The 16504-nt window shown below is 42.5% G+C and overlaps 1 protein-coding gene and 1 long non-coding RNA gene across 2 annotated transcripts; one reads left to right on the plus strand and one right to left on the minus strand.

Moving 5' to 3' along the window:
* Positions 1-2119: 2119 nt before the first annotated feature.
* LOC135449790 (uncharacterized) lies at positions 2120-7857 on the plus strand. Its single transcript, XR_010440843.1, has 3 exons — positions 2120-2582; positions 4851-4918; positions 7635-7857. It is a non-coding gene; the product is annotated as an uncharacterized LOC135449790 (long non-coding RNA).
* On the minus strand, positions 2777-15837 carry FAS (Fas cell surface death receptor). Its single transcript, XM_064717114.1, has 9 exons — positions 15599-15837; positions 9219-9366; positions 8526-8660; positions 6440-6548; positions 5858-5922; positions 5431-5511; positions 5230-5297; positions 4714-4738; positions 2777-3904 (listed from the first exon to the last, which is right to left on the minus strand). The coding sequence occupies exons 1-9, from the start codon at positions 15749-15751 to the stop codon at positions 3483-3485; spliced, it is 1206 nt and encodes a 401-aa protein (XP_064573184.1). The 5' UTR covers positions 15752-15837; the 3' UTR covers positions 2777-3482.
* Positions 15838-16504: the final 667 nt, after the last annotated feature.

Raw genomic sequence — 16504 nt, forward strand, 5'->3', positions numbered from 1 at the left:
TCCAGACTCAAAGTATTGACAACACTAAGAGAGGGATGTGAGTTTTGAGGCTGTATCTTCCCTCAAAACAGGAAAACTGCCAATCTCCAAGGCTTTTCCCAATACTCTTTTGTTCTTCTCACGAATTTGTTGGCATTTTTTTCCTTTTCTCTCCTTCATACAGGAAATAAGCCTGAGCTCTCACACTTCAATATGCTTGTCATGCTATCTGTGCAGAAACATTTCAGCCTCATTGTACTGAGAACTTAATTCCTCAGCCATGTCTTTTCAAGAACTGGCAGCCTGCAGAATAACCTTGAACATTATTTATTTCATATTGCAGCAGTCCTGTATACCAGAACTGTCTTTAACCATTCCTGTGTTCTTCTGGTACGATATTACAAAATAATATTGATTTTGTTTCTGTCATCTTTAGGTGTTTGGTTTGCTTGCAGAGCAGCTGTAACTGCACTGCATTTTGCAGCATGGATGAACAGCTGGTGAGGGTGTGCACAGCAAAACAACCCTTGGAATTTCTGAACAAACATCTCACACGTGGGCACTTTCAATTTGCAGGGAACTTGAGTAAGATCAACCCCCTGGCCTTTTTTTCTATGTTCCTGTTCTTCTATTGTAGTTATTTTAAAATAACAATTGTTTTGGGTGTACTATTTGCATGACACATGACATTGTTTTGCTAAATTTTGGCTTCCTGAAGAGAGAACTTTTCCTTTTCCAGTAATCTGCTTTTCAGAACGTGACGAGTCATTCCCTGGGCAAGTTTCTCTTTCAGTTTTCACTTGCTTTTCTGATGCTGTGTTTCTGTAAAGCAGGGGAGTTTGGGCTTTGGTTTCATTTTTCTTATACAGCCTAGTTTGAAAATTATGTCAGAAGCAGGAGGCAATGGAAATTTGGATGTTCTGCTGCAGGCCAGCAGAACTAAACCACCTTCAGTCCCTGGTCCAATTACTCTAAGCTTGATCCACCTCTGCCCTGCACTGCTGACTGCAATGCAGACACATACAGACTCCTTTGGAAAAGTGACTGCACAGTATAATCAGTCCTCCTATTTGATGCAGAGTGTTACAGTTAAAAGCAAAAAAATACAATGTATGCTAACCACCAGAGTCAATGGCAGTGTGAGCTGAGCCCTGCAGACCTCTCCTGAACAAAATCTGACTCATTGCTCAGGGACTTTTTTTAAACCATCCTTTTTATACTGAGGTTGGGGAATTCCAGTGTGATGAAAGATAAATTATCATTTTATTTCTCTGTCAGAAATTTATGAGGTTTGGTGGCTCTGTTTTAAGATGACTGTAGTTCAGATTGGTCAGTTCCTTGCTCCCCTGGGACCCTGGGAGGTGGACCACCTTCATTTCTGCTGGCCAGATGCTTCACTTGGAGAGACAAAGCCAGAAGCCAAGGGAAGAAAAAGTTGAAGTCAAGCATCTGCCAACACAGCTTTAAGCTACATTCATGCCTTCCTGAATGGGACATGGTATAGGGAGCAGCCTATCTACCAGGGCATGCGAGAGCATGGAGCTCTCCTTCGTCCCTTCCTGTCTTGGCTTCTACACAACAGCATCCTACAGAAGATGGCACAGCAGACCCCCCTGCTGGGCTGCTTTTCTGAAAGGCAGTTATTTTATTCTCTTAGGTATGTGGCCTAAACAGGACCAGGAACAACACATTGTCATGGTGTGTCAGAGCTGTGCACAGTTAGCATAGGTACAGGCCATTCACACAGTGCCAGGTGTAATCGGTCCATGGATGCACAATTTGGCCCAGGGCTGTTAAATCATCTGACTGCAGCAGCCTGAAGGTTTTCCTTCAAAAAGCAGCACATTGTGTGGATTTTGGCAATATAGCAGTGGATTATATACTTAGGAAAATACAGCTAGATTAGAGGCTCCAAAGTGGGGTGGAAGGTTTTTCTGACTGCTTAGCATGGAAGGTGCTTAAGAGCTGTACAACATGCACTGGTTCTGGGCAAAATGTGCTCTGTGTCATTGAGATCTTTAACAGGTCAAGTCTATGAAACAGGTAATGAGTTCAAAGCTACATCCTGACTTTCCTTTAGGCTCCTGCTTGATGCCATGCACAGATTTTAGCTGTTTCTATGTATTGCCTTCCCAGGTACCTCACTTCCAACTACGTGGCATTTTGGAGGAGCTCCACATGGCTGTGGGCACCCAGCATTGGCAGGGGTTGATTGCCAGCCTCTGGCACCCTGTGGCCAGCCTTTCCTTGCCTTTCCAGGTCCTGTGGTGTCAGCCCTGGGACCCTACCCCACAGACCCAACACCCTGGTGGGCAGGTGAGAGCCAGCCCAGCCAGCTCTCTACCTGTTTTGGCTGAGTCCTGGTAGTGGCTGGAGTTGTTCTCCAGGGAACTGATGACAGAACCAATGAAAGACATCTTTCTTACCCTGTAATCTGGAAAAATCAAACCTTTCCGGTGAAGTCTCCCCTTCTGTTGAAAGACTTTGTGAGATTTGCACAAATGAGTGTGTGAAAGGGAAAGGCCTCACAGCAAAGCTGCCAGGACTATACTGGTCCTTCGAATTTAGGAGCCGAGTCCTCTGCACTTGGTGATGGAATAAAGGTAATGTGTTTTTTCATGAGAATGATCTCCTTAACTCTGATTTGCTAACTTGAGTAAAAACAAACTCAAACAAAGCATCTATATACTGCACGATAAGAAAGACAGAAGTCATGTTTTATGCAGATTTTTTTTAATGAAGAAGATGCTTTCATTGTATCAATTTCTGCATTAGAAAAGCATCATACACGCTGAAGGCTGCATTCCATGATGTTGTGCTGCTGACCCTATTAACCCCATGCTCCTATTTCTCTGAAGGTTTCAAACATTAGAAGAGGCTTACAAACATTGCTGAGAAAAACAGAGATAATTATTTTTACCTAGAACTGAGAGCTTTTAGTATAGAAAACTTGCACACATATACAAAACTCCATATACACACAAGTGCTTTCATGAAAAATAGAAATTGTATTTGCAGCAGAGTAGAATCTACACTGCAACACCTGTATTTCAAATTAATCAGGTGTAAGGCAGGTAATGTTATTTTTTCAAGTACTCTTCCTGGTATACTTTGTAGACTCCTAACACCAGAGCTTTCCCTTTAAAAGAAAAGGAACAGCCTGCATTTTTAATGTATATAGAATGTTACACTGATTAAATAATGCAGGACAATGCATTTAAACAATTCCTTTTCTTCAAATTATAACTTCTTTCCTCTTGTAATGACTCCTATAGCTGGAGTCTTATATTGCACCTTTTAGCAAACAAGTCATAAAACTTCTTCAAGTCCTTAACAACCAAAAAAGGCTAGAACTTTTTTTAAAGGAAAGATATTGCTGCAAAATTTGCAATTATTCCTTTTACATGTAATAACTTACTTGAGTTCAATCAGAACTGCCAGTGAAAATGTCATTTTAAAACTTTGCTGTTTACATTAGAGAAATACTCATTCAGAAATAAATTTCAAGTTACTCTGTGCAACGTCTCTTCCAAACTAGCAGTAGAGGCTTTACTTAGCTCAGCACTCTCACTGTAAGAGTTTCCACCCTCCTGAGAGCTTTGCTCAGTGACAGGATTACAAGACTGCCCCCCTTCCCGAGAGCTGGAAATAGCTGTCTTCAGTTTTTTCTCAATTTTATCAGCTACAGCACACATTTTTAACTCTCTCAGGCTCCTTATTAGGGTTTCATAGGCTCCCTTCATCCCATGACTTTGATACCAGACTCGAAACAGCCTAATCTTCTGTTCAGATGTATCACCAGGAAAATCCTGAATGCTTTGGTCTATGTCAGGTTCTGATACATTGTGGTGACGAACAAATGTCTTGACTTCTTTGAGTGTCATCTCTGCCACAATGCCAGGAATGTATCTGCTCAGGTCAACATCTAGGAACAGGAAAGGAAATTAATGCACCTGGCTCTTTTATCTTACTGGGTTTCATCACCTGCACTCAGATTTGATACTTCTATCCAAAGCAGATTAAGTTTCAGGTATTTGTGACTCAGTATGGTTTACGTGTGATTTTTTACATACATGGCAGGTCTCTTTTTACAAAGTTCCTACCAGATGCTAGGTATTTCAAAGATTTAGGCTTGTGGCCATATGGCTTTCTACCACCTAAAACAGTCTCAGTTCCCTCTGTAACCTATTCTGTCCTGCTCTATCAGGGAAGTGTGGTCACCTCCCACGTACCCATTTTTCACAAAATAGCATTGGGAGAGGTCATGAAACAGAACAGGTTTTCTGTTGTGATACAGTCTTGGAGCTTATCTTTTTTCCTATTGTGTACAACTCCTGTGGATTTGCCCTTTAACAGAATGTAGGTTTGTCAATCTTCAATCCCATTCTGGACTGTTCCCCTGTCATAAATATCCATGGTTATAGAAACACTTTGCTGTTTCCTAGTGTCTGTACCACATGCAGAACTGAAATTCACTTGTAGACAATGTGTGATTGCTCCCTATACAACAGAAATTCCTCCTGAGGCAAGATTTCCATGATGCCACTAAGTGCCTTGATGAGCATTATATGAACTGGCACTTCTTTAGCAAGTGTTCACTTTTGTGCTGGCATGACAGGTCTGGACAGTGGCAAAGTCTACACAAAAATACTCTGGTTTTTTTTTTTTAGTTTAGGATTTTTTTATCTGTATCTGTTTTTTCTTTCTACTGAATTTCGATAAATTGTTTCTTACCTTCAACTATAAGAGGTATATCCACCTGAAAAAAAAAAAGAGGCAGGAGAGAAATAAGTAGAAACAACCTTTGTAAAATCCCACACTTATCTAAGAGGATAAATACATTTCATGATAAATCTATGATTTTCTTTTAGTTTTCTCCAGGATTCCTGTTTTATGAATGTGAGAGTCAGACCAGACAGACAGACCTCTTTTGACTTGGGTAAGTTTGGGGAATCACCTCCTAATGCCTAGAATTATGCATGGGGACAGAAGCATCCTGGGTTGATGGAGGCCTGATGATTTGTGAAGTTTTGATCGTGGTTATGTGATTTTGGAAGCATTCCAACAATCCTGAAGAAGTAATACAGAGTTTCTCTTACTTCTCCCAAAAGAATTCTTGTGGCGAAATTTACTTCATTCATGTCATAGAAGAAAGGCACACAAATATTTGGGGAGACTCAGTGCAATTTAAATGGAAAACAGTTCTTTGCATAAAGCTGAGTTTTTTATGATCAAAGCAAAAATACTTACATGCTCTCCTTCGTAAACTCCATTACCTGGATAATTGATTATAAGATCCTTCTGTTTTCTTCTCTTGTCTGAAACAAAAAAAGCATTTTTAAAATTTAGGGTAGGATATCTCTCCTTTGGACTCCAAGAATATAAAATTATATTTGAAGCATCTGAATACCTCATTCAGAGTATAATAGGAATAAGTAGGAAATCACTTACACCAGAATATCACTCCAGCTATTATTAATAGTATTAATAGTAGTACTACCCCAGCAATGATCAACCCCGGCGTTGCTGAATCTGTTGGAACATTGGAAAATTTGCATGAAAGTTAAGTCAAGAAATGCAATACAGCAGCACACCAAATTTTCAACAAGACTGTGTCAGGTTTTAAAAGCCCTCCTAACGCAAAAGCCAAATATGTCAAAGACATAACTTATGGTGAGCTGCCCCTAAAAAGAGGTAACAGCGCCTACACCTGCTCAGTGATCAAGGGAAAATCATATTCTGCAGGTCAGTAGAGGGAACAGTGGGACTGAGGCCCTGAGCTGTCAGGAATTACTATGGCCACTGTATAGAACAGGACAATTGCAATTGCCTCTCAAAATACAGCACGTGCTGCACCTTGCTATGTTTTAATTGGTACCTTTGGTTCCACACACAGTGTCTGAAGCTGCAGTACATTGCTCTTCAATTACACCGCTTTCACATCTGCAGAAAATATGAACACAAATTATTAGGGGATGTTTTTTCTCTCTTAAGCTGTTCAGAGAGCAAATTAAATCTTCTGAGATGCTTTATCAGCAAAATATTTCACATTTTGCTGATAAATATGCTAGTTTCATATTCTAAATTCCTGATCTTGGGCTTTGGAATTTAATAGGTATGAAAATGACATGAAAATTTGTGGCAGTGGGAAAACATATGAAATTATATTCCTAAGTAACAGTAGATCACACAAAGACAACAGGAAAGCTCAGATACTTTATTAGACTTTTGAAAAGCATATGCAGACTCAGTGGATACATAATTTTTTCTGCATGCTTTTGGAAAGCCTTCATGGCTGCAAATTGAGTTGACTGAACTCAGTCAACTCAGGTGCAAAGGAAAATAGGTATGCCTTCCCTGAGGTTAATAGATTACCTTAGCCTCTGCCTTGAAACCAGCTGGAAAAAAATGTGATTACATATTAACAATTGCATATGTAGTGATGAAGGCATGAACTTACATGGTACATGGAAAGCAAGTGTCACATCCTGTAGTACTGCAGAAATGGTTCTTTACACAGGCACACTGCGCGTCCTCTTCTGGGGTACAGTTCTTCACAAACTCCAGCCCTAAAAACAGATCTCTTAAGTGTACTAGTCTGAAAAAGCAGGCTTCTGCCCACAAAGTCTTGTCCTCAGACTTGCTGCTAGCTCCACGTCTGCTGGAACTGGCGAGGCTTAGCTTTATAATACACACACGGAACTTTACTAAGGAGCTGGGCTGGCAGAGCTGCCAGAGAGACCTCTGCTGGACGGGAGCGCAGAAAGCTCATCCATCACACAGTGCAGCTCTGAAACTCACCACACAGTGCAGCTCTAAAACTCACCACACAGTGCAGTTCTCTTCAGGAGAGGACTCATTCAGTACAGCCAAATCCTAACTTCTTTTTTCCATTTATTATTGTAAACTTCTGAGTTTCCAGAAGGAAACTCAGAAGATCACACAGCCAATCTCCCTACTTGATAATGGAGATGGGTTCTTTGCACTCCCTGACAGACAAGAAGTTTTACCTTTTCTTGAAGACCTCCAATGATGGGGAATTCCACTGTCTCTTTTTTGGCTAACATATCCATGTTAAGTATTCCTCTTAAGAATCAAAACAAATTATTAATTTTCTCCTCTCCTCAGTTGATATGATAATGCTATCTCCATCCATGAAAAAATACTTCTGCATTAAAAATTACTGTATCTACCTACTATGAAAGCTATTTTCATAGGCATACAAAAACAGAACAAAATTTTGAGTTACTACATTCAGGGCCCTGCTGTAATTTGAAACTACTTAATATTTCAAAATTTGATGAAGCTCTACTGTAACATCAGTGCTAAAGTAACTCATGGAAATAGTGAATATGAATGATCATAAGAATGGTTCACAGGGAACTTCAGTGGTAATTTTCCTCTTGCCTATTGTCAGTCTACTGACTTCTCTTCAGCTGCATTACTGTCTGTGGAATATTTGGGCTAGCCATTACCCTTTTCATCCCTTCAGTTTTAATAATTGTGACACATATAAAATACTGAATTGTTTCACTCTTACCAATTTCATCACCCACACAAAAATGCTTATTATAACAGAAAATGAGAGGAAAGTTTTCTATTCATATTGAAGTCCTAAAGGAAGGGGAGAGCACTAAAAATTGATATTCCAACAGGTGATCTGAGTACAACCATATTGGAGTTGAGAACTGTTTGTCCATTCACTAAACTTGATTTTGGGTGTGAGGAATGAAGAACTGTTGTTTCCTAAATCCAAGCAGAGGAGATCTACAGGACACCTGGTGGAACTGGTAGGAGATGAGTTTAATGGACTTTTAAAAAAAAAATCTGTGATGGGTATTTATGCAACAGGTAGTGAATTTCTGCTGTCACCCAGCAGGTTCATGAACAGAGGGCTCATAAATAGACACTGAAATGACTGGGTAGGGAGAGATCTTCCAGTGTCCTTTCCCTCAGCTGTGGATGCTGACAGACTGCAGGGCCAGAGCATGGAAAGCAGACAGGTTGGTTTGTGTTATCCCTGAAGAGCCCCTCGTGCCTGCACTGCTGACTGCAGAGCCCTGGCTGGGTCAGCCCCTGCTCTGGCCCAGGAGGGCTGGCCTCACAGCCTCACACACTGTCCCAAACTGCATCCTGAGTGTCTTTCAAAAGACAACAATCAGTTTTAAAGAACATTATCAATTTGTGAAACGCTATTAAAAAATCATTACTTTTTATACCCCTCTTTTAAACAGAGGGTGAAGAAGAGGGAGAACTTGTCTTCCTTGACTCTAACCAGTTTGTACAGTGGCAGCTTAGCAAGGACTTTGGCTAAGCAAAGGCAGATATTTGGAGAAATAATGGACCAATTATTTGTCTTCCTACTTTGTGCTTGATGAAAGGGAGCTGGAGGATAAACTTACTACTTTCTCACAAATTCATTCATGTCCTACCACTAAAAGTTTTGACTCTGCGTGCTAACCACGACTAGGTATTGTGGAGACTTTTCAGTGAAATCCTGTGTGAAAGAGGAGTCATTGCTACAGTTGCTATTTCTATAGACTTACCAAAGTGGATGTCACACGATTTGCATCTCCGACACTTGTCTAAGTCATTGGGGTGATCCATGAATTCCTTTCCTTTCTGACATGGAGCACAGTGTTTGGTAACATCTGTTGGGCAGGAGACATTTTTAACAAAACCTGTAGAGACAGAAAACCAACAATTTAGAGAGCAGCCATCAGCTCTAAGACTAACATCAGAATTTCCTTTTTAATCCCAAATACTTTTGATTCCAAATATGGAATGTATATTATTTGTGCATGTGTAGATGCACTCCAGGAATGCAGTATACATAACTTTTGATTATCCCCACTCTTCCTCCAATTTAATACTGAAGGAGAACACACTAAACAAAACTACATGAAAAATTGGAAAACCCACAAATGTATGGAATCCTGTAGTCAAAAGCATGTGTTTTCACTTTTTCAACCTTTTTCAAATATGTGAATGTTAATTCTTTGCTCTTTTCTAACAATCACATTATGAGAGAACTACTCTTTGTAGTGAGAAGTTATTGGTGCATTGAGCTTAAGAAATATCTTTGAAGTGCCCAATGTCCTGTAACAAAACAAAGGTACAGCTGGAATGAAGCACTGCATCCAGGAAACCACCTCATGCCACTCCAGTATCCCAGCACAAAGCAATGTGCTTGCTCTGGTGTCCCCTGTTAATGACTTCTCAACACACATCATACTCACCTCTTCTACATTTCTTGCAACACTGAGTATCTAAACTGTATTCATCCTCCCTGCAGTTAACTTCCCTCCTGGAAATGATTCTCCTATTGGATGTTATTAGAGCTTCAGTATCATTTTTGCACTGTGTTTCAATAACTAGGAGAGCCACCTAGGAGAGAACAGAAAATTAGACAAAAAATGTTTAGGACTGTGCACTAAAACTGTGTAGAAGAGTCACATTAATAGCATTATCTATAACTAAACATTATAAAATTCACTCCCTTATTAAAACTATTCATTGCTTTAGATTTAATAGACAATGAGGGCCCATATTAAAGCCATGAACCCTACCACTACACTCTCCTTTCAAATTACTTTACAACAGATCCATTTCTTTGAATTTTTTGCACTGTCAATTGCAGCTGTCAATTGCACTGTCAATTTGCACTGTAAATTGCATAATGCTGGGAGCTTTTTGTTTGTTTGTTTTTATTTCAGTCATTAGGCAGTAGAGGTTTGCTAGTGGCCCCTGCCCTGCCTCTTCTCATGATAATAATAAAGCACTGTGGCCCAGAGGCCAAACCATGGTTTTGTATTATTTTGGAAGAAGGAGGAAGAATGATAAGGATAAATCTGGTGTAGCTTGCCTTCTTCTCAGCAACATTTTCTGGGGAATTCTATATTTACTGTGCGTACACTAAATATGAGATGTCTATATAATGGAGCTATGGATGCTGACCACAATTTCAGTGAGATGCAAAAAGCTCTATGTTGAATTACTGAAATAGCATTTTGGATATCAAACTGGGCTCTCAAGTGAAGGAAGTGCTATCTGTTGCTAACTAATGATGTAACCAGTAAGACCATTGCCTTCTACAGGTAGCCACTTCTTTTCATCCTCTCGTCTATTCCTAAGTGAGAAGGTGGAAAGACTTTTATTTCCTTAGCACCTGTTCATAATATATATAATATTAGTTACTGGACGTAATTAAGAAGGCCGTTCTTTGCACCTGGAGGTGAAGCTCCAGCAGCTGAAACAGCATAATTAGCACTGGAGAAACTCTGAGTAGGGATATGCCCATCAATTCCCCTGCTTGATGCTCTCTCTTCCTTTGCTGCCAAAGCTTTCGGGGTGCTCTCCTCTGAATCCTTGTGTTAAAAAATTAAAGTCTCCACAGAAGCTTTCAAGTGGATGTGCCAAATAAGTGTGATTTGTTTTCCTTTTATCTAGGAGAGCTACCTCACTAAACACTGGATTAGAAAGTCCAATTAAAAAATAATCACTAAAATATAGTCAGGGATGTATGACCAGTCTGGTTTGGTTTCTCCTAAAGCAGTATGAAGGAAATTTTGAGAGAGTCATGCAGGAAATAGAATATAATCAAAGAAGGAAACATATTTCTAAATTACTAATACCAGTAAAACCTTGCTTATTTTACCGAATGCCTGCAAACATAGTGAGTGCAGAGATGTGTTCCCTCACACCAGCAAAGCTTCCTGCCTCTTGTTTATGCTTTTGTACAAACGGGCTGTGCTGGTATGAGGGGCTACAGAAGCAGAACATCTTCAGATGGATGCCCTTGGCTCCTGCTCACGGAGATGAACTTCCTGGTACACTTACAAGAAGTGGGGCTGACTTCTCAGAATTTGACACTCAAGCAGCACCAAACACCTACATTGGCTCTGCTTGCAGGGATGTCTTACAACATCTTCCTGTGGAAGGAATAATGATAAAACTGTGAAGGCTTTTCTTCAAAGCAATGCCCTAATTTTTTCAAACATTTTTCCTCCTGGATTTGCACCCTCATAAAGGCAATCCATTTGCTATTTACAAATTTGGGGGTGTCTCATAGGAAAAAAAAAACAGAAAAGAATCAATAGTCATTTAGCTTCCTGTGCACACCTTAGTTGCTTTTTCTGTTGTCATTGAGCAGTAAACACCAATATCAGAAAGGAAGCAGTTTAGGGGCTTTTAGACAGGCAGGGATGATAGGTGCTTTTTTATGACATGTACACTCAAGCAGTGGTTGTATGTTTTCAGCCCAGAATGAGTCACAGAGACTCTCTTTTAACTTTCTCAACCTAAAAAAAATAGTTTTGGTATCTAAACTGAAGACTTAGATTGCACTAAGCAGTCAATGGAAATAAAATCAATCAGCTGGGGACATCTACCCTTAGCAGAACCCATAAAAATATGAGCCCAGATTTTCTGGTTTTGCTGCATTTGCATTGCCCAGACAATGAAAAGAGTTTTCTACCTGCTTCCTCTCCTTCATTCCAACAGGGCCCTCCAAAATGCTTTCACAAACAGGTATTTGCTAAGGACACTTTTATGAAACCTGCTTTCATCTGCATTTCTACGGCACAGTGACAAGAACTTTCATTTCTTTGAATACTCGTGTCATTTTGGGATTCTCCATCTCTTCCTCTGTCAAAGTATTCTTTGTGACATCTCAATCTATTTCAACAGAAAAGCTTCTGCAAGACACAGCTTATAGGTATGTAATCTCAGCTTTGGAAGTGTGTGAGCTTGTAATTTGCATACAGGACTTTTTAAAACTTTACAATATCAATCCTGAGGAAAAAAAAAGTCTCTGTTTTCTCCTGTTATCTTTGGAATACATTTTATTTTTAGTAAGCCCCTTCTCCCATTTCTCATCTATAAATGCTGATGGATGAGAAGACTGATGGTTACAGTATGTGGCCTTTTTTTTTTCCACTCCATAGGACCTAGGTGCATGAGCTCATCAGGGGCTTTCTAAGTGTTAAAAAAAGAAGGAGGAGGGATTTTTCTGATTTTTCTTGGTTTTTTTTTTTTTTGCCTTGTGGAAGGTCAGTTGCCACAACTATTTTAATATGCTTTTTTATGCCAGAACTTCATTTTAATATGCTTTTCTCTGTAATTAATCTCCCTTGTATTAACTCTGTCAGGCTGGCCTTTTCAAAGAGTAATTTCACTCAAAGAGTAATTTTAAGAGGATACTCTACTCCAATTCTTTTACTATGACAAGAAATTTCTTCTTCCAAAACCTAGAGTATCATTTTTCCTCCAAGTCTTTTTTTTTTCTCCCACCAAGGCTGAATCTCAGTTAGTACTAAAACAACCTCTAAAAATAGTATTTTACATTCTAAAATCTTTTATGAAAAGAACATAAAGAATCCAGTTCAATTTTTTAAAGCCCAGCAATGGGAGTTGGTATTTCCCCACATCTAGAAGTAACCTGAGCTTCTTAAATTCCAAGGGAAATGTGTGTTTAGCGCCTGTGAGAGCAAATAGCTTCAGACTGTTCAGCACCTTCAAACACTCACTGTTCAAATTCAATCCACTACCCTTTCATATCTCAGCTGACTCACATGCAAACTGAAACAACATACTGGGGCTGGGGGGTTTTGATTGGTTATTTTGTTGGGTTTTGGTCTTCAGAAGTACTGTACTACTAAGCACTTACTAGTAAATACTACAGTAGAAAGTGTAGTAAATACTACACTATTTGGAGAGTTGGGAGAGATATTGACAGCTCTCACCTCACTTTGTTGAAGCTAAGCATGAATTAGAGCTTGGCAGACAGAAATCTAGCAACTCTCACCCTTTTCCTTTTCTAACACAAAATGGTTTTCTTATGATTTTCTCTTTGTTCAGTGAGTTACTGCAGAGATGAAAGTGGTTACAGTGGAAATATGCGCAGACATGTTTCCAGAATTGGGGCCTTTGTACTTCCCACTTGAATCTTGGGTCATCGCACCATTTTATGGCTGTTTATGCAGGCAAATCTGTGGATTAGTTTTCCATAATATGAGGAAGAAAGGCCAATACAGTAATGCATGAACCTTGTTTTCAAAGGTACATCTTCTGAACTTCTGGAAAACTGCCTGCTCTGTAGTCATATCATAATTACAAAATATTTACATAACAGTTGACTCTCTGGCCTATTCCTGTGGAGGGCTGTCTTGAGGTGATTTTATGGCAGTACTTCATTCCCTAAAGGCCAGGAGAGGTTGGAGATGAAGCAGGAGGCTGGGCTGGGGCCTGGGAAGGCCGGGAGCGGGCTTGGTTCTCTCTCTGGTGCACTTCGGGCTGCGACTTGGACTGTTAGCTCACTGCTTTTGCTCCATCTGCATCCCTGCTTGCTCAGGAAAGAAGCTCTTTTTAGTCTTTCCCCACCTTTCTCTCTGGACTTCAGCAGAAATCATTCAGTGGTTTCTTTTTGGTTTTTTTTCCACTTGATCTGTTTCGGCTTGCAGTCCAGGGAGCCTATGGGGGTGGTGGGAAAGACCCAGGCCAGCAAATAAAGGACACTAAAACCCACCAGTTTCATCTGCTGTGAGGAGCAGACCAATGCCAGAAGCTCAACAGGTTCCTATCTACTTTTTGCCTGAGCTGCTGCATGGATTTTTTTTTTCTTCCCTTTCCTGAGACAAAGGGAGCAGCCACCATCCTTGCCCCCTGGCCATGTGGCTGGGTTGGGGATATAAGGTTCAATTTATTTTTTCTGTCTTGTGGGTATCTTGTTTTGTTAGTAAACAGGGTTTATTTTCACTTGCACCCACTAGTATTCATTTCTCTCATTGGTAAAAAGGGATTATTGGAGCCCTTCTCTTTAAAGGAAACATTAATTCCAGAGCATTTTCTCCTAAGATCTGTCTCTGAACTGATACAAGTGTGTCTCTCAGTGGTATGCAGTTTTGTAGCTTTTTCTACGTGGAAAACTCAGATGTTTTCTAATTTCATAGACCACGGCTATTTTTGCATGACTATCCCTAAATCTTCTTTTACTTGAGTGCAGCATGGATTCCTTGCGAAATTGAGGTCTCATTCAACAAACTGTTTTCATGTCCTGGTTTAACCAAATAACATGCCAAACTCTGACCATGTTTATTATTTCATAAGTACTGAAACAACATGCTAATTAAAACAAAAACCTTTTTAAAAATAGAGATTATGTAGGAATGCTACAGTCTTTCTAAGGTATACTGAAATTTGGAAACTACTGGAAAATAAGAGAAAATATATATATTCTCTGGAGCAGTGTTATAAATGAAATTATTTTTAATCTTAAGATATATATTCTGAATAGTTCTAACATACTGAGCTACACTGATGTTTCTGTCACTAGTTGGCTGCTCCTGTACAGGAACAGGTAACACACACTTCTGTCAGCAGATGAGAATCCTCCTTTGTATTTAATTATGCTTTGATGATTTGTGCAGGGGCATGGATTGAGTATAAACAAATCAAATTGTGATCTGACCAACCTGTTATGCAGTTGGTCAGATCACAATTTGATTTGTTTATACATTAAGACTAGATTTTAACCTCACAAATCACAAAACAAACTGCGTTTTTTAGCAATAAAACCACATTGCGAAGATACTTCGGTCAGCTGCAGCGAGGTGTCTCTGGAACGGGAGAATTGGGCTGGGTTAGCAGTGTGCTCTGCAGGCACACTTCCAGGTGGCTGTGCTGTCCAGCAGGGCTCACTGCCACCCGCCTCATCCCCCGGCATCCCTGGGCTCAGGGCAGCTCTGCCCGGGCACGGAGCCAGGGCAGCCACACAGGCTGCACCTGCCCAGGTGTGCTGCCTGGAGCTCCCTGCCGCTGCAGCACCGCGCCCGGAGCAGCGCGGACCCTGTGCTGGCCACTGACACACACTGACACACTTCCTTGCTTTCCCTGCTGCTGACGGCGGCCGCTCGGAATGGATCTGTGTCAAGGTAACTTTACTGATGAGAGTGAGACAGGAGACGGAAGCTCTCAGAAGGGACTCACTGTGTGCACAGGCATGGCTCCTGCAAAAGGGAAGGCCCTGCCCTACTGATTCCAGTAAATGCTGACCCCAGGCTTGGACCATTCCTCTGGCTTCTCCTGGGCCACTGTCATAGAGGTTCAAACTCCTTCCCCACAGGTATTTGCTTTTATGTTGCTTTCCCTGCTCGCTGGTAGGGATCCGCTGAGGTGCAGCGCAAGTCGGCTCCCACCGAGCCCGGTTTTAGCCCGGGCACGTCCCGCACTCCCCGTGCTGGCGGAGCGGGGACTCTGCACCTGCCCGGCCCGCGGCTCCGGCCGCTGTGGGTGCCTGCGGACCAGCGCCAGCTGTCCCTGGGTGCCCCACCTACAGCCACCTGCATCCATCCCCCTTTTCCTCCGTCCGCTTGACACAACATGCACCTCACTGAGCCCCCTTCAGAACTGCCTGAACTTGAAAGTGAGTTTTTTCCACTTAAAACATGGCCCAACGAGCTGACTGAAATGTCGGTAACAAGTTTGCCACGGCCGGTGCCGAGCAGCAGCCGGGCAGCGCTCCCCGCCCCGCGGCACCGCGTTCCTCGTCCCCGCCGGCCCCGCCGCCCCGGCCGGGGCTGTCCCGCCGCCCGCCCGCCGCCCCGCTGGGGCGCACACTTACGAGGAGCAGGGCAAGGAACCCTCGGGCCACGCCGCCGCCGTCCCGCACTGTCCCCATGCCGCCGCTGCCCGGCACCCTCCGACGGGAAGTGGCCCGTTCCTGCGGGACAGCCCGAGCTGCCGGCGCCCTCCCATGCCCCGCCGCTCCTCCCATGTTGGCAAACACGGCACGGCACGGCCCGCCCACGGCACGGCACGGCTCGGCACGGAGCGGGGGCTGGGCTGGGCCGGCCGTGGGGCAGGGCAGCCCGGGCGCGGTGATCCGGCCCCGGGCAGGACTCCGGCCGCCGGGCGAGCCGCGGACACCGGCGGGACAGCCCCGAGCCCCGCGGTGACCGGGAGAGAGCGCTCGGAGCTCCCGCTCGGGTGTCCCGGGGACGCGGGGACCGCGGGTGTTTGGCCGGGGACACCCACTCGGCAGCTCGGGGTGCCAGGCACGGCCCCGAGGTCACCGAGCCAACAGCCTTAGTGCTGGGAATGACACATTCGATTTCTCCGCTTCAGGTGCTGGGCGGAGCTATAGCCTCCCTACAGGGGCAGAAACTCTGCTTTTGTAGTACTGCCAAGGATGGGCTTGTGGCAGGCAGTCAGGACGGGCTAAACTCACTGCAGCAGGCAGTACTGCCCTTTGCTATCTTATTGAAAGGGTTGCGCAAGCCTGTGACTTCTATTTTCTGCCTATTTCCAGTCAGCTCTTGTGTTTTTCCTGCGAGCTTTCAGAGGTTTGAAATGCTGGTAGTCTGGCCTCCTTTGTAGAGGTAGAAATGACGTGATGGAGTTAGTTATCGATATGTGTTTTCATCTTTCAGGTTTTGACATGATTCGATTGCCTTGGGAGGACCATGGTTGCAATCGAGATGGCATTTTCATTTTAAACACCATTTTTCAGTGGTTTATGACTCAGATT

This window comes from Zonotrichia leucophrys, chromosome 6 (genome assembly GCF_028769735.1).
Source record: "Zonotrichia leucophrys gambelii isolate GWCS_2022_RI chromosome 6, RI_Zleu_2.0, whole genome shotgun sequence".
NCBI lineage: Eukaryota > Metazoa > Chordata > Aves > Passeriformes > Passerellidae > Zonotrichia > Zonotrichia leucophrys.